At 46.9% G+C, this 15,239-nt stretch overlaps 1 protein-coding gene across 2 annotated transcripts in view; it reads right to left on the bottom strand.

Moving 5' to 3' along the window:
- The window catches only part of PPM1H (protein phosphatase, Mg2+/Mn2+ dependent 1H), a 712,578-nt gene that overhangs the window by 289,493 nt on the left and 407,846 nt on the right, over nt 1-15,239 (bottom strand). For both annotated transcript variants that reach the window (XM_085653356.1, XM_085653357.1), the window contains one exon: nt 14,018-14,130. In XM_085653356.1, coding sequence (XP_085509482.1) covers nt 14,018-14,130 — 113 coding nt within the window. The remainder of the gene's footprint in view (nt 1-14,017; nt 14,131-15,239) is intronic.

Consider the following 15,239-nt stretch of genomic DNA (forward strand, 5'->3'; position numbering starts at 1 on the left):
TTTACCACGCATGCGTTACAACGCGAATGCTTTCTCCACGCATATCCTTTACCACGAAAATGCCTTTAACACGCACATTTTTACTATGATTTTCGTTGTTTAAATATGCATGTTAATGGCATTTTCATTTTAAAGGATATCTTCCTTCACTGTTAATTAACCTTTATATTTTACCCTTTTAATTTTCCCCTGTCCGACATCACCCCCTCATTCCCCCTTACCTCTCTACGTTGTCTTCACTCCAAGTACTTCCTATTTACGTTTCACGTCGTGAAGAGGAAGCGGAAGTGTCTTTCCGTTTCCTCTTCCAACGTGGATTGCCTCCTCATCTTTTTTCTTCTATTTCTAAAAATAACGGAATTCAGGTGCGTTTCTTTTTTTTTGTGCCCCTTTTTTTAACCAGGTTTTTTCCCGTTTTTTTAGGGGGGTGACCCCCCTCCCAAGCCCCCCCTTTTTTTTAACCTTTAACACACATGCCTTTAACACGTATCTCGTAGTAAAGGTATGCGTGGTAAAGGCTGTTCGTTGTAACCACGCATGCGTTGTAATGCATGCGTGGTTATTGTTAGGCGTTGAAACGTCTGCGTTGTAGTGGCCGTTTCCCCTACAATAGTGTGCGCTAGGCGAATAACAGTTTTGTTCGCCAAGGTTTATTAATAGAGAAGGTCTGTGCACATGTCTGGTCAACCTCAACAAAGTAGGTGCACTCTGCCCCCAGGTCAGGTTACGGGTCGCTTCAGTGATGCACAAAATGCCCCGTCCGCATAGCCAAGTATATAGGCTGGTTGTGGAAGCGGTCCTGTAAACAAGTGTGCTGCTGTTCCATGAATTGTGGAAGCAGGTGTTAGGGTGCACGAAAGGCTAGAAGAACTGCAACTGCAGGTTGCAGGAGATGGGAGCCACTTCATCTTGAAGGGACATAGCGATGTTTAAGATTAGAGCTCCCTCCTGGGAGGCCATCACATTCTTGCAGTTCATGCGAGGTTTTGGTATATTCCCTGAGACGAGTAAACCGCTCCATGCGCAAGTTCGCAGAGCAAGGGGTTTTGGCTTCATCAGGCAGGGGCTATGCCGGGTGAACACCAAAGGTTATTTTGACAAAGTTCGTGTGCACTTGCCACAGGTGGGCCTGGATCTGTTCCGACTGGACATGAATGAGGCCCGGGAAATTACAGCTTGCAGCGAGAAAGGAACTGTTTTGGTGGGGGGGCTCTTTAGGTGACGGTGGCCGCCTCCAGAGCTGTGGCAGAGTTACAGGGCGATCTGGAAGCATATGGGTACAGAACGGTACCTCTGCAATAGCACAATTGGGGTGCCAGAGCCAAATCCCAGGAACCTCAGCAGAGAGGCCTGGAATAATTACGTTGGCGCCCCGTTAGTCCTTCGGGCGGTTGGGGGCCTGAACAACCGGGGGCTTGCCTTGCTACGCTCCGCCCTGAAAGGGGCGTGAGTAATAAGGGACCAATGTGTCACATGATCCAGTAAGGGGATCACCCCTAAAGGGTAGCGCTGATTGGATTCTTCACAGTGCTTGGCTCATCAGGCAGGCAGGGCAGCGTAGGTTAGTAGCGCTGCCTGCCCTTGGATCGCCCGCAAGATAACCCACCATATTGCATACTTTTGTATGGAATAAACCTGCAGCAATATTTTTCCCAAACAAAAGTTGTGTTGTGTATTTATTTATGCATGCATATTCTGTTGTGGTGTGGGTGGGGTGTTTTGCCAATAATGGGACTATGCGGCTGTCCGCGGCCCCTGTAGTCCCATTTGGGCACTTCCCCACCCTCACGAATAATGGGGGACTTGAGGAGGAGTCCCCTTACCAGACGCGAGAGGCGCGTCACTTCCGGTGCTCTGAGGAGGTGGGGAGGTATTTATGCCTCCCCCGGCCATCTTGGCGTCCTCTTTGCGCCGGACACGCACTCTCCCACCCTACCGCTTACCCGGCGTGGGGTTGTCAGGCGAAGTACAAAGAACGTTGTAAAGTTTTCTTTTGTCATTGCAGGCGGAGTTACAGGGCGATCTGGAAGCATATGGGTACCGAACGGTACCTCTGCAAGAGCACAATTAGGGTGCCAGAGCCAAATCCCAGGAACCTCAGCAGAGAGGCCTGGAATAATTACGTCGGCGCCCCGTTAGTCCTTCGGGCGGTTGGGGGCCTGAACAACCGGGGGCTTGCCTTGCTACGCTCCGCCCTGAAAGGGGCATGAGTAATAAGGGACCAATGTGTCACATGATCCAGTAAGGGGATCACCCCCAAAAGGGTAGCGCCGATTGGATTCTCCACAGTGCTTGGCTCATCAGGCAGGGAGGGCAGCATAGGTTAGTACAGCTGCCTGCCCTTGGATCGCCCGTAAGATAACCCACCATATTGCATTCTTTTGTATGGAATAAACCTGCAGCAATATTTTTCCCAAACAAAAGTTGTGTTGTGTATTTATTTATGCATGCATATTCTGTTGTGGTGTGGGTGGGGTGTTTTGCCAATAATGGGACTAAAGCGTATGCACAATCTTCAAGGACCTTTCTTCATGTCAGTGTGCCACCATTTGCCGCTTTACATAGAGGCAGCGTATGTTACCACGCTGCTCGAGCACCGGGCCACGAATGCGGCACCTGACAAAGGCGAAGGGATGAGCGTTAGTTAGTTCCTTGGGGGGGCCACCCCAGCAGCACAGTGGAGTGAGTGACAGGCAGAGAGAGGCCCATTGCTCTGATGTGATTGTGTCCATTGTATTCAGATGTGTGTTTTGAGCTCAGGGCCCTGCCTGTGCCCCCAGCAATTCCTCCTCTTCCTGTAACCAGTAATCTTAATAAAATAAACACGATTACTGGCAGCAGAAGCGACTATAGTGCCTCATAACGACAGAGCAGTTATTTTTGGGGTAGGGTGTTCCACCCAATACACCCCTCCTCCCCAAGCTACGCCCCTGGGGACAAAATAACACTTCATCATTTATTTTGCAATAGTAGCAGCAAATATATGAGCGAATGCAATCTTATTTTAAGCTGCTTCCCTTAGATTTCCGTCACCTGAAGGGCAATTTATGATGTTAAGTTGTGGCAAGCAGGATGAAAGGACAAAGAAAAGCCCCAAAAACAGAGAGCACCATGGGGGAAGGCGGCCACTCTCCAGCAGAGGAAGGAGAGAGGAAAGCAAGAGGTGAAAGAGAGAGAGAGAGAGAGAGATAGAGTCAGAGAGAGGGGGAGGGAGCGAGGGAGGGTAAGAGAAGGACAGAAATAGAGAGGAGGAGGGTTGAAAGGAAGGATAAATGAAGGCGTAAAGGAGGACACGAATAGAGTGAGAGGAATTTAAAGCGAGCCGGAAATAAAGAGGGAGACCAGGGAGCTGGGATGGGGTTGGAGTGGATGAAGGAGAGCACAAGGGCACTAGTTCTAATCCTACCCCTCGCTCAGGAGGCGGAGGCGCATTCAAATACCATGAAGCTGTGACAGTCGCGGATGGGGGGCTGCCTGGCCCTCTGATCTATCAGAGAGCGGACAGCTTGAGTCCTTATCACGACTGACTCTACCATAAGGTGAATGACCAACTAAATCATACGTCTATCAGTACCTCCACTCGTGTGGTTTAGACAGGGACTCAGGGGTGGCCTAAAACATCCATCCATCACTGAACCCATACAGTGATCATTTGGCATTATGTGAAAATCTCGAATCCATTACCAAGAAAAGTTACCAGGAAAAATAACCGAGAATACCTGAACCTGAATTTGGTAGAAAGCAGGGTGCATGGGATGGGGATCTTGGCAGCCCTCCCACTCCCAAAAAACGAATATGTTGCATTGGTAAACTTGGACGTCAATGATCGAGGCGTAAATGCTGTAATAGACTTGGGAAAATGCACCAATATTTTCAACAGGTGTGGGGGACGGGAATACCTTTTTTATTGAAAAATATATTCTAAAGATAGCACGAACACAAATAAAAGATTGTTAAAGATTTTTTTGAAATCTTTTGTCCCTTCGTAGGTATTTTCTCGGCAGAGCGGAGACTCTGCACTCGAAGAGCGAATACAAAGAGAAATGGGTGTGAATCCCATACCTAGTCCAGGTCTGAAACCTGGAGGGAACTCAAGCATACAACTGTGAATTTTGTGACTCAGGACCCCTGAAAATGGCGACGCTGACACCCGTACCTTGTTTGTAGCCGTGCCCTTGCCCCCAGCCGAAGTTCTGCTAGTCAGATCTTGCTTCCACTGCTGCTAGGCACAGCTGTCATGACTCGTCAGTCCACACCCTGCATGACTCACCTCCTCACAATACCCCCACTGCCTTTCTCTTCAGCATCTTCCAGTAACCATGGCAATGTGCATCCTGCTCATTTACCGTATCCTGCTCCAGGCTATCTCATCCAGGTGCATCCAAAAGCATGAAGTCATCTTTGGGAGGCGGGGCGGTAGCTTAGTAGTACACTTTGTAGAGTCAGGTCAAATCAGATGACGTCAGCCTACTTTGCGAAGGTTGATATTATTTGATTTTGCGGACTACGAATGGTTAATTACAAACGTTTCTATCTCTACAGTCGAAGTCAGGTAATCTAATATCAGGAAGAACCTCGGAGACATGGTGGGCATCTGTCCCTATTTGTAGCCACCTGGGGTGCTTTCATATTACGGAAGACACGTTTGATGCATGCGAGGTGTCTTCTATAGCAATGATTGTGTGTTGGGGCACAGCTAGCATCCATGCAATTTAAAGTGAGTGCTTCCTGCTTTGTATGGTGATGTGGTTCATGTACCTACGTCATATTCCAGATGAAGAAGCATTAGCAAACGGACTGGGACTAAGCTGTCACCAGGTAGTGCCCAGTTAGTGCGCCATCTCATGGGCTTCTTGGGAGGAAGCTAATAGGTCCTGGGCACAGGACTCTACCATGGACCATATTCATTTAACCCTCCAAAGCTAGGCCGGTGTTGACTCAGAGACACATTGACGCTGCATCAGGTGCCAGTCTGTCAATGACTCAACAGGCGCCCCGTGACCGTATAAAGGGTTCTCTGAACACCGCTGTGGTTATTCGTATTCTTTCTTTATGTTAATTCATTTAATGTTTAACTTTAGTACCGTATTCTCCTGCGTGTTAGCGGTGAGGTAATGTGGAATTTTTCTATGTCATTTTGAATGCTGTTATGTAATTTGGAATTCACTGATGCAGGGGTTTATGTTTGAAGTCCTGTCAGAAGCTGTTGGAGTTTGCTGGAGCTGGATGTCTTAAGCTCTTGCACTAGTTGGTCGTTTTATGGCACTTAAAATTAAATTATCTATTTTTATAAACTTATCGACTCCATCGCTTCTTTACAACCGCCACGTGGATAGGTCCGGCCTTTGACTGCAGCAATCAGTGCCCTCTCCAAGGGTCGGAGAGCTACTTTAGTAAAACATGAAGAAGCGAGTAAACTGCTGCACTGTGTTTCTCTGCCCCTTTTCTATAGCCCATCAGGGTTCTCCAAAGTTGTCCTGGATATCCCCATTTAGATAAATGTAGTTATCTTAAAGATCTGGCATGGATCCGGTGCTCCAGGACCGACTTTGGAGAACCCTGGCCGATATCTTACCTACAAGAGTTTGAGCATGATTTCTGCATTGGGGGGCCCTGTCACTTGCCCGCAACGATGGTGAAGGGGAGCACCGTTGCAAACATGGGGCTGTACCCCTGATGCTGATACAGCCCCCAAATAAGCAGGGTGTAAACGAAATGTGTGAGGACCACGAGTTGATTCATCTTAAATAAAGTCAGAGTTCACGATTATCATCAGCATGGATAATGTAGGTTCCGAACAGCCTTCGCGGACATGTGCTTATGAGAGTGAACGCATCTGGCAAACGATACCATTTAAAGTTTGCGAATTATCAGCTATTCTGTACCATCCCCTGCATAAACAGTCAGAGGGCTCTATTTGTGGCAGTGATTTTGTGCCGAAAGTACAAACCAATGCACAGCAACCAACAGTTTCCCAAGGAAAACCTGGAATGAGATTCGTTTATAGGAACCTAGATAGACTTGATGGGAGCGGCTGATGCACCGCCCCGCACAGCGAACATTTGATATTAGTTTGTTCAATAAACACTGACAAATATGTCCCCTTTTCTTTGATGTCAATTTAAAAACTATATGAGCAATTGGTCATTTATCCTCAATCCTACCCCGTTGATATCACTTTGGACGAAAGATTTTTCCTCGCTTCGTATATATTATTTATTTAGTGGTGTAGTTCATTCAGCGCGCTAAGATGCAAGGCAAGAGTCTGTGCGGAGCAGAGCCGTGGACGTTACAATTCCATCTATTGAAGGAAGTAACCCAAGCCCAGGGCTCTAAGAGTCTGAGCCCAGTTCTGCCTGGAGATCAGTGAAGGCGAGTAGAGAGTTTGCTTGGCTGTTGCCTCCTGAACCGTGTGCACACACTCTGCGCTCTACACCTTCTGGCCTGGACCCAGGGACCGCGCTTTATGTTTCAGGTTCTTGCAAGTCCATGGGTTAATCAAGTGTGCAGGTACTAGTCACAAGTTCCCAGCTGGCGCATGCTCGGAGGCCTGTTTCTACAGGTAATTCACTAATGGAAAAACTCCCTTTCCTCAACACTCATTCAATGACTCATACCAGCCCTACAGTATAGCTTCTATTTTAAAAGTTAAACCTTTCTTGCCAAATAACATGTATATGTTGTCGCTAAACACCAAACACTGTATAATGTAAAACATTATAATTTATTACACATTAATTCTCTTCTGAGTTACAAAATAGGCTTATACCAGTTAAGAAAAAAACTTTACATTTGGCATTAACAAAAACCTAATATGAATGCTTAGATATCAAAATACATCAATTCCATTTTGATATAAATCACTTAATCGAATTGTTCTAAGCAACAATAGCAATACATTACTTCACATTCACGAATAATTAAACCAACAATAAAACTTACACACATATTCCATATCGAATCACATTCAAATAAAACTATAACTGAAAGTTGAATATTTGTGTTATTTTTATTGCACCTCACTGAGGTTTCTTTTTAAGTTTTATTGAAAGTCTATTTATGGGAAGCGAATAATTTGCCCAAGTAAGGAGAGCTCCGTGTTGATGTCAGTTACGGCAGAGTTGAACAGAGTAAAGGAATGACTTGAATTAACTCAGAATTACAGAGACCCCCTATGTTCCTGTTAGAAATGGGATTTTTGGTAGGCTAGGGCGTAGGCCAAAGCCAGGCAAAAACCACCACTCTAGTCAGGATAAGGGAGTTACACTTCTAAAATAACCCCTGCTCACCCCCTTGGTAGCTTGGCACGAGCAGCCAGGCTTATCTTAGAGGCAGTGTGTAAAGCATTTGCACATAACCAACAGTAATACAGTGTACGCACTACAAAAGGACACCACACCAGTTTAGAAAAATAGCGAATATTTTTATATACTTTAAGACAAGACCAAGTACGATGAAAATCCACAATACTATACTTTAAAGTTCACAGTTCCAAAAATACGCTGATTAAAAAGAGTTCCTTGTGTGGATAGCTCCGTCCGGGCTATCACCGCGTCGTGAACCACTAATCCAAGAGTTCTGGCTGGTAGCGGGCCAGCTACGGTGTGGGAAGACCCGCAAACAGTACCTGTTAGAAATGCAGGGCGCTGAGACCCTTGAAGTCACTCCCGTTGCAGGTCGAGCTCCTCTCTGGTGGAATCAGGAGCGCAAGCGCGGTAGGTGTTGGGTGCTGTGGTGTGAAGTGCAGTGGTGCGGCGTGCGGTGGCCCCAGGTCGCGATGCGAGCAGCGGCTCGGTGGTGGCGTCAGATGGCGTCGTCGGTGAGACCAGGGCCGCGGTGCGATATGAAGGCGGTGCTCTCAGGTCACGGTGCAAGCAGCGGCGGTGTCGTTGCTGAAGCGCTGTCGTCGGCTGACAAACTGGAGTCGATGGCGCCGGCGTCGGTAGGCCAAGGCTGCGGTGCGGAATGAGGGCGGTGCGTCGTGTGACTTACGAGCGGTACCCTCGAACCACGGTGCAAGCAGCAGCGTCGATTTCGGCGGGAAGTTGCGGGGTCAGGCAGGCCAAGGTGTCCTCGTGAAGCAAGGCGGTGCAGAGTGCGGTGCCCACAGATCGCGGTGTAAGCAGCGGCTCGGTGGCGGTGTCAACAGGTGTCGTCGGTGAGACCAGGGTCACGGTGCAGCGTAGCGGTGGTGCTCTCTCCAGTGCCAAAGCTTTGGTGTGAAGCAAGGCGGTGAAGAGTGCGGTGCCCACAGGTCGCGGTGCAAGCAGTAGCTCGGTGGCGGCGTCAACAGGTGTCGTCGGTGAGACCAGGGTTGCGGTGCGGCGTTGCGATGGTGCCCTCTGCAGTGTCTTCAGGACATGGAGTCGGCAGTGGCGTCGTAGACAGCGTCGAGTTGGTTTTCTTCGGGTTGCAGCACAAAACACACAGTCCCCAGTGCTGAGGTTCGAAGAACTTGAAGTCTTTGCTGTTCCTGAGACTTTGTGAACAGGGGGCAAGCTCTACCTCAAGCCCTTGGAGAGACTCACAAATTGGGTTGCAGAAAGTCCAGTCCAGGCCTTTTGCTGCCCAAGACAGAAGCAGCCACTGCAGGTCAGCCCAGCAAAGCACCCAGCAAAGCAGTTGTTCCTTTTCGCAGCTTCTCCTTCTTCTTGGCAGTCTTCTTGATCCCGATGAGTTCTAAAGTTCAGGGGTCTGGGACCCAGCATTTGTAGCTAAAAATCCTTTGATATTTCAGGCAGAGGGTGTCTGTGCCCGGCCAGAACCAGTCTGGTGTAATTTCCTGGCAGGAGGTGGAGACGGCATTGCCAGAAGCAGACCAGGCCTTTTGAGGTGCAAGGAAATTCCTCCCCTTTCCCCCATCGCAGCCCAGGTCTAATCAGCTCTTTCCTGACCTACCTAGACCATCTGGAGCCCCTCCGGCCCCCCATCCTTCTGTCATCCAAAACCCAGACAGGCAATCCACATTCCAGCAGAGGCAAATGGGATGGCTGAGCAAGGAAATATCCACTTTCTAAAAATGGTATTTTCAAACACAGAATGTAAAAATCACCAACACTAAAAGATGCCTCTTGAGATTCTGAGTTCAGGCATACTAAATTCTATTTTCTTACCGAATTCCCTGGCCCAGTTATGTTTATAAGATGTTATAAACAAACCTCCCATTCTATCCTATGGGGAACTGGTAGCCTTACAATAGTGAAAAACGAAATTGGCTGTAATTCACTATTAGGACATGCCACACATACCAGGGCATGTCCTACCTTTCACATGCATTGCACCCTGACCACAGGGGTACCTTGGGCCTACCTGAGGGATGTCTGACATGTAAGAAAAGGGAAGGTTAGGGTCCAGCCAGTGTGTGCACTGGCCAAGTCGACATGGCAGTTACAAACTGCGCGCTGACTCTGCAATGGCAAGTCAGAGTTACCGTTTTCAGGGCTACTCACGGGGGGTGGCACAACCAGTGCTGCAGGCCCACGAGTAGCATTTGATTCACAGGCCCTGGCACACTCAGTACACGTTACTAGGGACTAACGAGTAAATCAAATAGCCAATCATGGACACACCAATCCATAGCACAATTTACACAGAGCACCTGCACTTTACCACTGATCAGCAGTGCGAAAAGTGCGCAGAAACTTTACGCCAGCAAAAACATAGTCAAAACTGGGAGGTCAGAAAGCAAAAAAGTCAGGGGAAACACACCAAAAGATGCCAAGTCTAACAGTTACCAAGGTGGAGGGAGATGTTACCAGGTTTCAGGGGTCAGTTGAAAAGCACTGGGGCCGGCTGCCCCTCAGAGCCAGAATCTTGTTTTTCCATGGAGTAGAAAACACGATCTAGGCACAAAGAAATGTGGCCCTGTTTCTCTGGTTTGGCTTTTGGCTGTAAGTGGACTTGGTTATCATTGGCTACATTTGGAATGTCACCTGATACTGTTCTAGGCTCTGCCCTACATGTAGCAGATATGATGCTGAATAGTGGGTACGAGAAGGTTGACCATTAGGGTACACTGTAAAACACTGTACAAGAGGGTCGCTCCAACTCATCCAATCCAATTTGGTTGGTCATCAATAGACAGGAAATATCCGTTCCACTGCAGGGTAGTACATGACATGCCAATGCTCTCTCTGAACCTTTCCATAAGTATGTAGTGATCTACTGTTTCACATGTGGCTAAACCAGGGCTGCTTTCTTGTCTCCATCCAAGTTGAAGAGCAGCTCCTCTCTGCTCATGGCCAGAGCATTTACAGTAACCCTTGTAGGCCTAAAGCCCGTCTGATGGCCACGAAGAAGATGATTTAGTTACGCCTATGCTTTTATGTTGACTTGTCTTGCAGCTTCCCTTCTGAACTTTTTCTGAGGTAAAGTAGGTTGAGATAGTTCACTAAATAGCAAAAATGCAAGCTCGGAAGGAATCGTTTCTGGCATAATGTTAGGCAGGGTTCCAGAGGCAAGTTTAAAGTTTTGGGATTGGCATCTGGGTTTGCTGTCTCCTCATTCACAAGGCATTTGTTTTTTTTTTTTTATTTGAAAAAGTTTTGTATAGCGCGAACATGCCCCTAGAGGGTATCAGAGCCCTTTACAGAGAGATGAGACATAAGGGGAGGCAATTGCGGCAGAACATCAGCAATAGACAAAATTAACAGTAGGTACGTAACAACATAATAATGGGCAAAAGAATATGTCAGTATAATACAGCAAAAAGAGTTGTCGTGACAGTAGATGAGGAGTAGCTGATCAATGGGCTAGGAAGGACCCATCAGTACCTGGTTGATGTAACTCAGGACCCCGGCTAAACATCATGTCAGAAAAGTACTCGTCAGTAACGCTTTCACCTCCTTTTTGAAGGACACTGTTGATGGAATCAGTCTCGTTTCCGAAGGTGGCTAAGAAAGCACTATAGCAGAGATGGGATGCTGGGATGGTAGGGAATTGAATCTGGGCTGTTGACGACAGAGTCATTGATTTGGGTGATTTAGGACTAACTAAACTCCAGAAAATCTTTGAAGTTTGTTTGGATTCACACAGGTATTGTTTGTTAGTACCCGTAGGTTGTATAGCACCTGGTAAATATTGCATATCTTATTTGATTTGGGGTCTTGCAGACTCATTATGTGCTTTGGACTTTCTTGGTTCTCTTGATAGATTTGCTGTAGTGTATTAGTGTATTCAGTATATCTTGCATCGAGTCCTGCCTTCTTGAGTCACCAACGTACGTCAGTGGTGTTCTGGATTGCAGATGGTGTCTTTCATCTGTGCAAGCTTCCGGCTTTGACACTTGATTTTGTCTTTCTTGTCCTGGGTGGGATTAGTATGAGGAGTCTGGTAGAGATGTTGCGACAATGGTTGTCCAGCAGTTCTTGCGTTGAAATCGTGGAGTCCATTCACTGCTCTGGAGTTTGCCACAAACTCGTTGGTGCTAACTATTCTAAGGTGCCCGATACAGAGAGTTGGAAACTCCCTCCAGATGAGAGGCAGAGGGAAGTAAAAAAAGGTCTGAACGAATGAGGCAGATAATGCAGTGGTAAAGAGAGACCTGCAATTGTACTATCAAATTCGAGGATTCTATATATAATGTGAGTGCAAGTTTGAGTGTGTGGCCAGCTGTGTGCGTTGTACACATCATAATCACAGAACTGACAATGAGCCATTGCATGTGCTTTTTCGTGTTACATTCTGTAAATACATGACTTATCACTCTTGCATACCGTCGGTAAACAAGCCCGGTACCAATTCTCTGATTCTGCTTGGATCAGGCCAGCTGAACATGTCAGTATTGGGGATGTGACCCGAGTCCACACTGACCACGACAGAATCAGACACACAAATATTGGACTGCACTGCTCGTTAAGAGAATATGCCACTGAAGTAGAAACAATGTGTAAGTAAAGTAGCCTTTCTGCCGACTGCTCGTCTGCAGACCTCAATCATCTACGCAAGCATCGCTGGTACCAATGTTGGAGCTGGAGCTCCATCAGTTATTCCGTGTTTGGAGCAGAGGAAACTCAACGATTGTTAAAATGACCTCCGACACATACATTTAGCAAGAAGACAATTGACACTGCCCCTAAACTAAAGAGTTCATCATTAAGAGTGTTAAATGACCACTTATAAACTTGGAAGACAGTGGCATTTTTTTGAACGCATTACAAAATTAAGGACAAAGAAAAGTCTATTTCTGGAAATCTGTCTTTCGTAAAACCGAATTATGCCAGTCTTGAACACCAGCGTAACTCCATTCTGAGAAGCAGTGGGGCTGGTACTCTAGATGGTAAATGATACTGCTTTTAGACATGCACACGGCCGATGTGATCATGAGGTGTCAAATCATCAGTAAAAATGAGCATTTCAAAGACAGAAGGTCTTCTTCTGCAGCCACCAGAGGAAATCCCAGGACCCTTATTGATGCCTCGATCATTGTGTTTTCTAATGTTTGTAGTCGGACTGCAAATGCAGCATACCTGACACACCTTGAAACAGCGCTCTCATCTACCTTGAAAGAGCGTTCTCGCATCTACCTTGAAAAAGCGCTCTCGCATCTCCACTTGTGGTTGAATCTTGGCCCTCTCCTTTTTGAGCGTTGGTCTTCACATTTGTCACTGCAGTTTTGAACCCACCACTGCCACCTCCTTTTCCTCCAGATATGTCTCCACATCTATTGTGGTCTTCAAACACTATTCAGGTTTTTCCCAGTAGTGTTTAAAGCATGCAGCGTCTCTCACCGTCCACTCGTCAGGTCTTAGAGGGCATGGCTACTAGGTTGATCTTCTAATGATGGATTCTTCACCCTGGTCTGGGGCTGAAAGAAATCTCTCCTCAGGTAATTTTCTGACATACTACCACAAATAATCCCTGCTGTGCCTTGAAACAAAAAATGGCTTAGCCTGGAGCCAAGGCAAGGAAAGATGCAGCACTGCACTCTGCAGCACTCCCTCCTCCTCAGCCCTTCTCCACCAGGTTGTGCCAGGTGACAAACAGCACAGCGGCACCAGCGCACTACCACCCGCATGCTCGTTCCAAAGGAGACTCCTCCACATTGTAAATCCTGTCCATGGCCAGCACGTCAGGCTGCCTGTGCCTCCCTTTCACCGACTTTCCATAGCCCCGCCAGTGAAGCGGCCATCATCTCCGTGCCTCTGCGTCTGCCTGAGGGATTCTCTTGTCACCTCTATCATAAAGGCTTTGAAGGCATCTGCAGGATCAGTAGCTCCTCAAACAGTCCTACCCCCAGATGGGCGTCTCTTGTGAGGCGCAGCGCCCCCAAGTGGCCTGCGTAGATGGACAGCACAGCTGGACAGAGGAGCTTAGAGAAAAGTGCCCATTCCTTTTACCATCAGGAACCAACTCGTATTGGTCAGATGCATTTTGTGATACCTGATGGCCTGTCAGAGATTTCTTCTGATAGCCGGAACTGCCTCAGAAAATCCAGATCACTGTTTAGATGACTTCCCATAATTTTGCTCAAAATAAAGAAATTTTGGATGAATCTGAGAACATATTTTAATACTCAACTAAATGGCATTTCTCCTTACAGAACTTCGTCCTATCCATTATTATTTAATGTTTCACCCAGCACCCCCAGCTAATGATAACACTTTTGTTAGGCAGAAAAGTTTTCTAATAACTCTCTTTACTTCTCACTCCAAAAAAGTGTAAATACATTCCAACAAGCTCACAAGAGCAAACTATTCATTGATCGAATGATCTCACCCACAGTGCATGAAGCAAAAGCTCTCATGTTCAAGATTGATGCACATCTCCTTCCTGCCTCTCGTTGCTAGGGTAACACAAAGAAAGAGGCAGAGTACATGCAAGAAACAAAAGAGTTATAGTTTGAAAAAGCATACTGCAGGGGAAAAGGCCTAACTGAAAGAATCATTGCAAAGAAAGACTACAATTCATAGGTTGACGCACACTATACATTACATATAGGCAGCCTTGGTACATACAGTCAAGAGCATGATCAATAACTCATTCAAATCAATGCACATATAATTACTGTGTTGCTTACCTGCTGTCTCCAGCGTTGGCCACATACAATTTCCCAAACAAATAAACCACAGAAAGGGCAGTGCAGCCACCAGATATACTATACTTGGTTCTTTCCCTTTCGATTTGTAAATCCTGGCAAAATAAAGGCAGAAATGAAAGATATTGTAGACAACATTTGGTAATAAATCTGCTCATGATACTATAAGGAAGCAGGAACCATGTTATGATTTACACAAAAAAGCAGAACAGATCAGTTGTCGACAGAGTTTATTGTTGTTATTTTGCGAACCATTGAACATTACTAGGAATTACGTCATAAATATATATAAATGAGGCAAAAATAAGCATCCACTGCCCTTCTTGTGCTTTTAGGAAACTACAGACCTCAAAACACCATCTCCCCACCCGAGGACACACACATACAACTCACACACAACACACGCACGATAGGTCACACTGTTGATTTAGTGTGGCCTTTATTTCTAAGCATGGGAACATCCTTGAATTGTCGCGCCCCCTCAGCCACTGTGGTGCAGGTGCTTGGACTGGCTGACCAAGCACGTATGTTTCAGCCAAACCTAAGCTAAACTATTGGTGAGGAAGGACCCACTTTTAAATCCTCCATGGAGGAACAGATGAGCGGACCCTGAAGGATCGGTAATAGTGCTTTGTTATTGTTGGGATAGAAAAGTCCTGGGAATGGTTAGGGACATGTACCCCTGCCCTGAGTGCCCAACTGTACTGGTATCTGGATCCCTAAGGCTGATGTTTGTTGTGGCATGCAAACACGGATCACTTGTGTGCACCATGACATAGGCCTGTCTCATGGATTGCAGTCTTGTTCGATAGGGAGGGGCACCCAAAGCACTACCCTCATAGTGGTGTAAGGCTACTGCCTTCACCAGGAGCTAAGCAGCACAAGTGCATTGAGGGTAGCATGACGTTTAGTGATCAGTAGGAGTGAACAGGTCCTTTTCAACATGTGTTACTGGTGTGAAACCTACATGGTCACTCATCTTTTTAAAGTTCCGCTGCTGTGTGCTCAGCTCACCCATGGCCTCAGATGTAAAGTGCTACGCAGCGCATGAGTAGTGACTGTGTGCTGGCCAGCTGCGGCCGCTGCAGGTAAGAGTGGTGGGGCAGCGGGCCGGGTGGGGGGGCGTATTTCGAGAGATGACCATGAGGGAAATTTAAATAAATCATTAATTTTCCCTCTTGGTCGTCTCTCGAAATCCCCCCCA

Source organism: Triturus cristatus, chromosome 4_1 (genome assembly GCF_964204655.1).
Source record: "Triturus cristatus chromosome 4_1, aTriCri1.1, whole genome shotgun sequence".
NCBI lineage: Eukaryota > Metazoa > Chordata > Amphibia > Caudata > Salamandridae > Triturus > Triturus cristatus.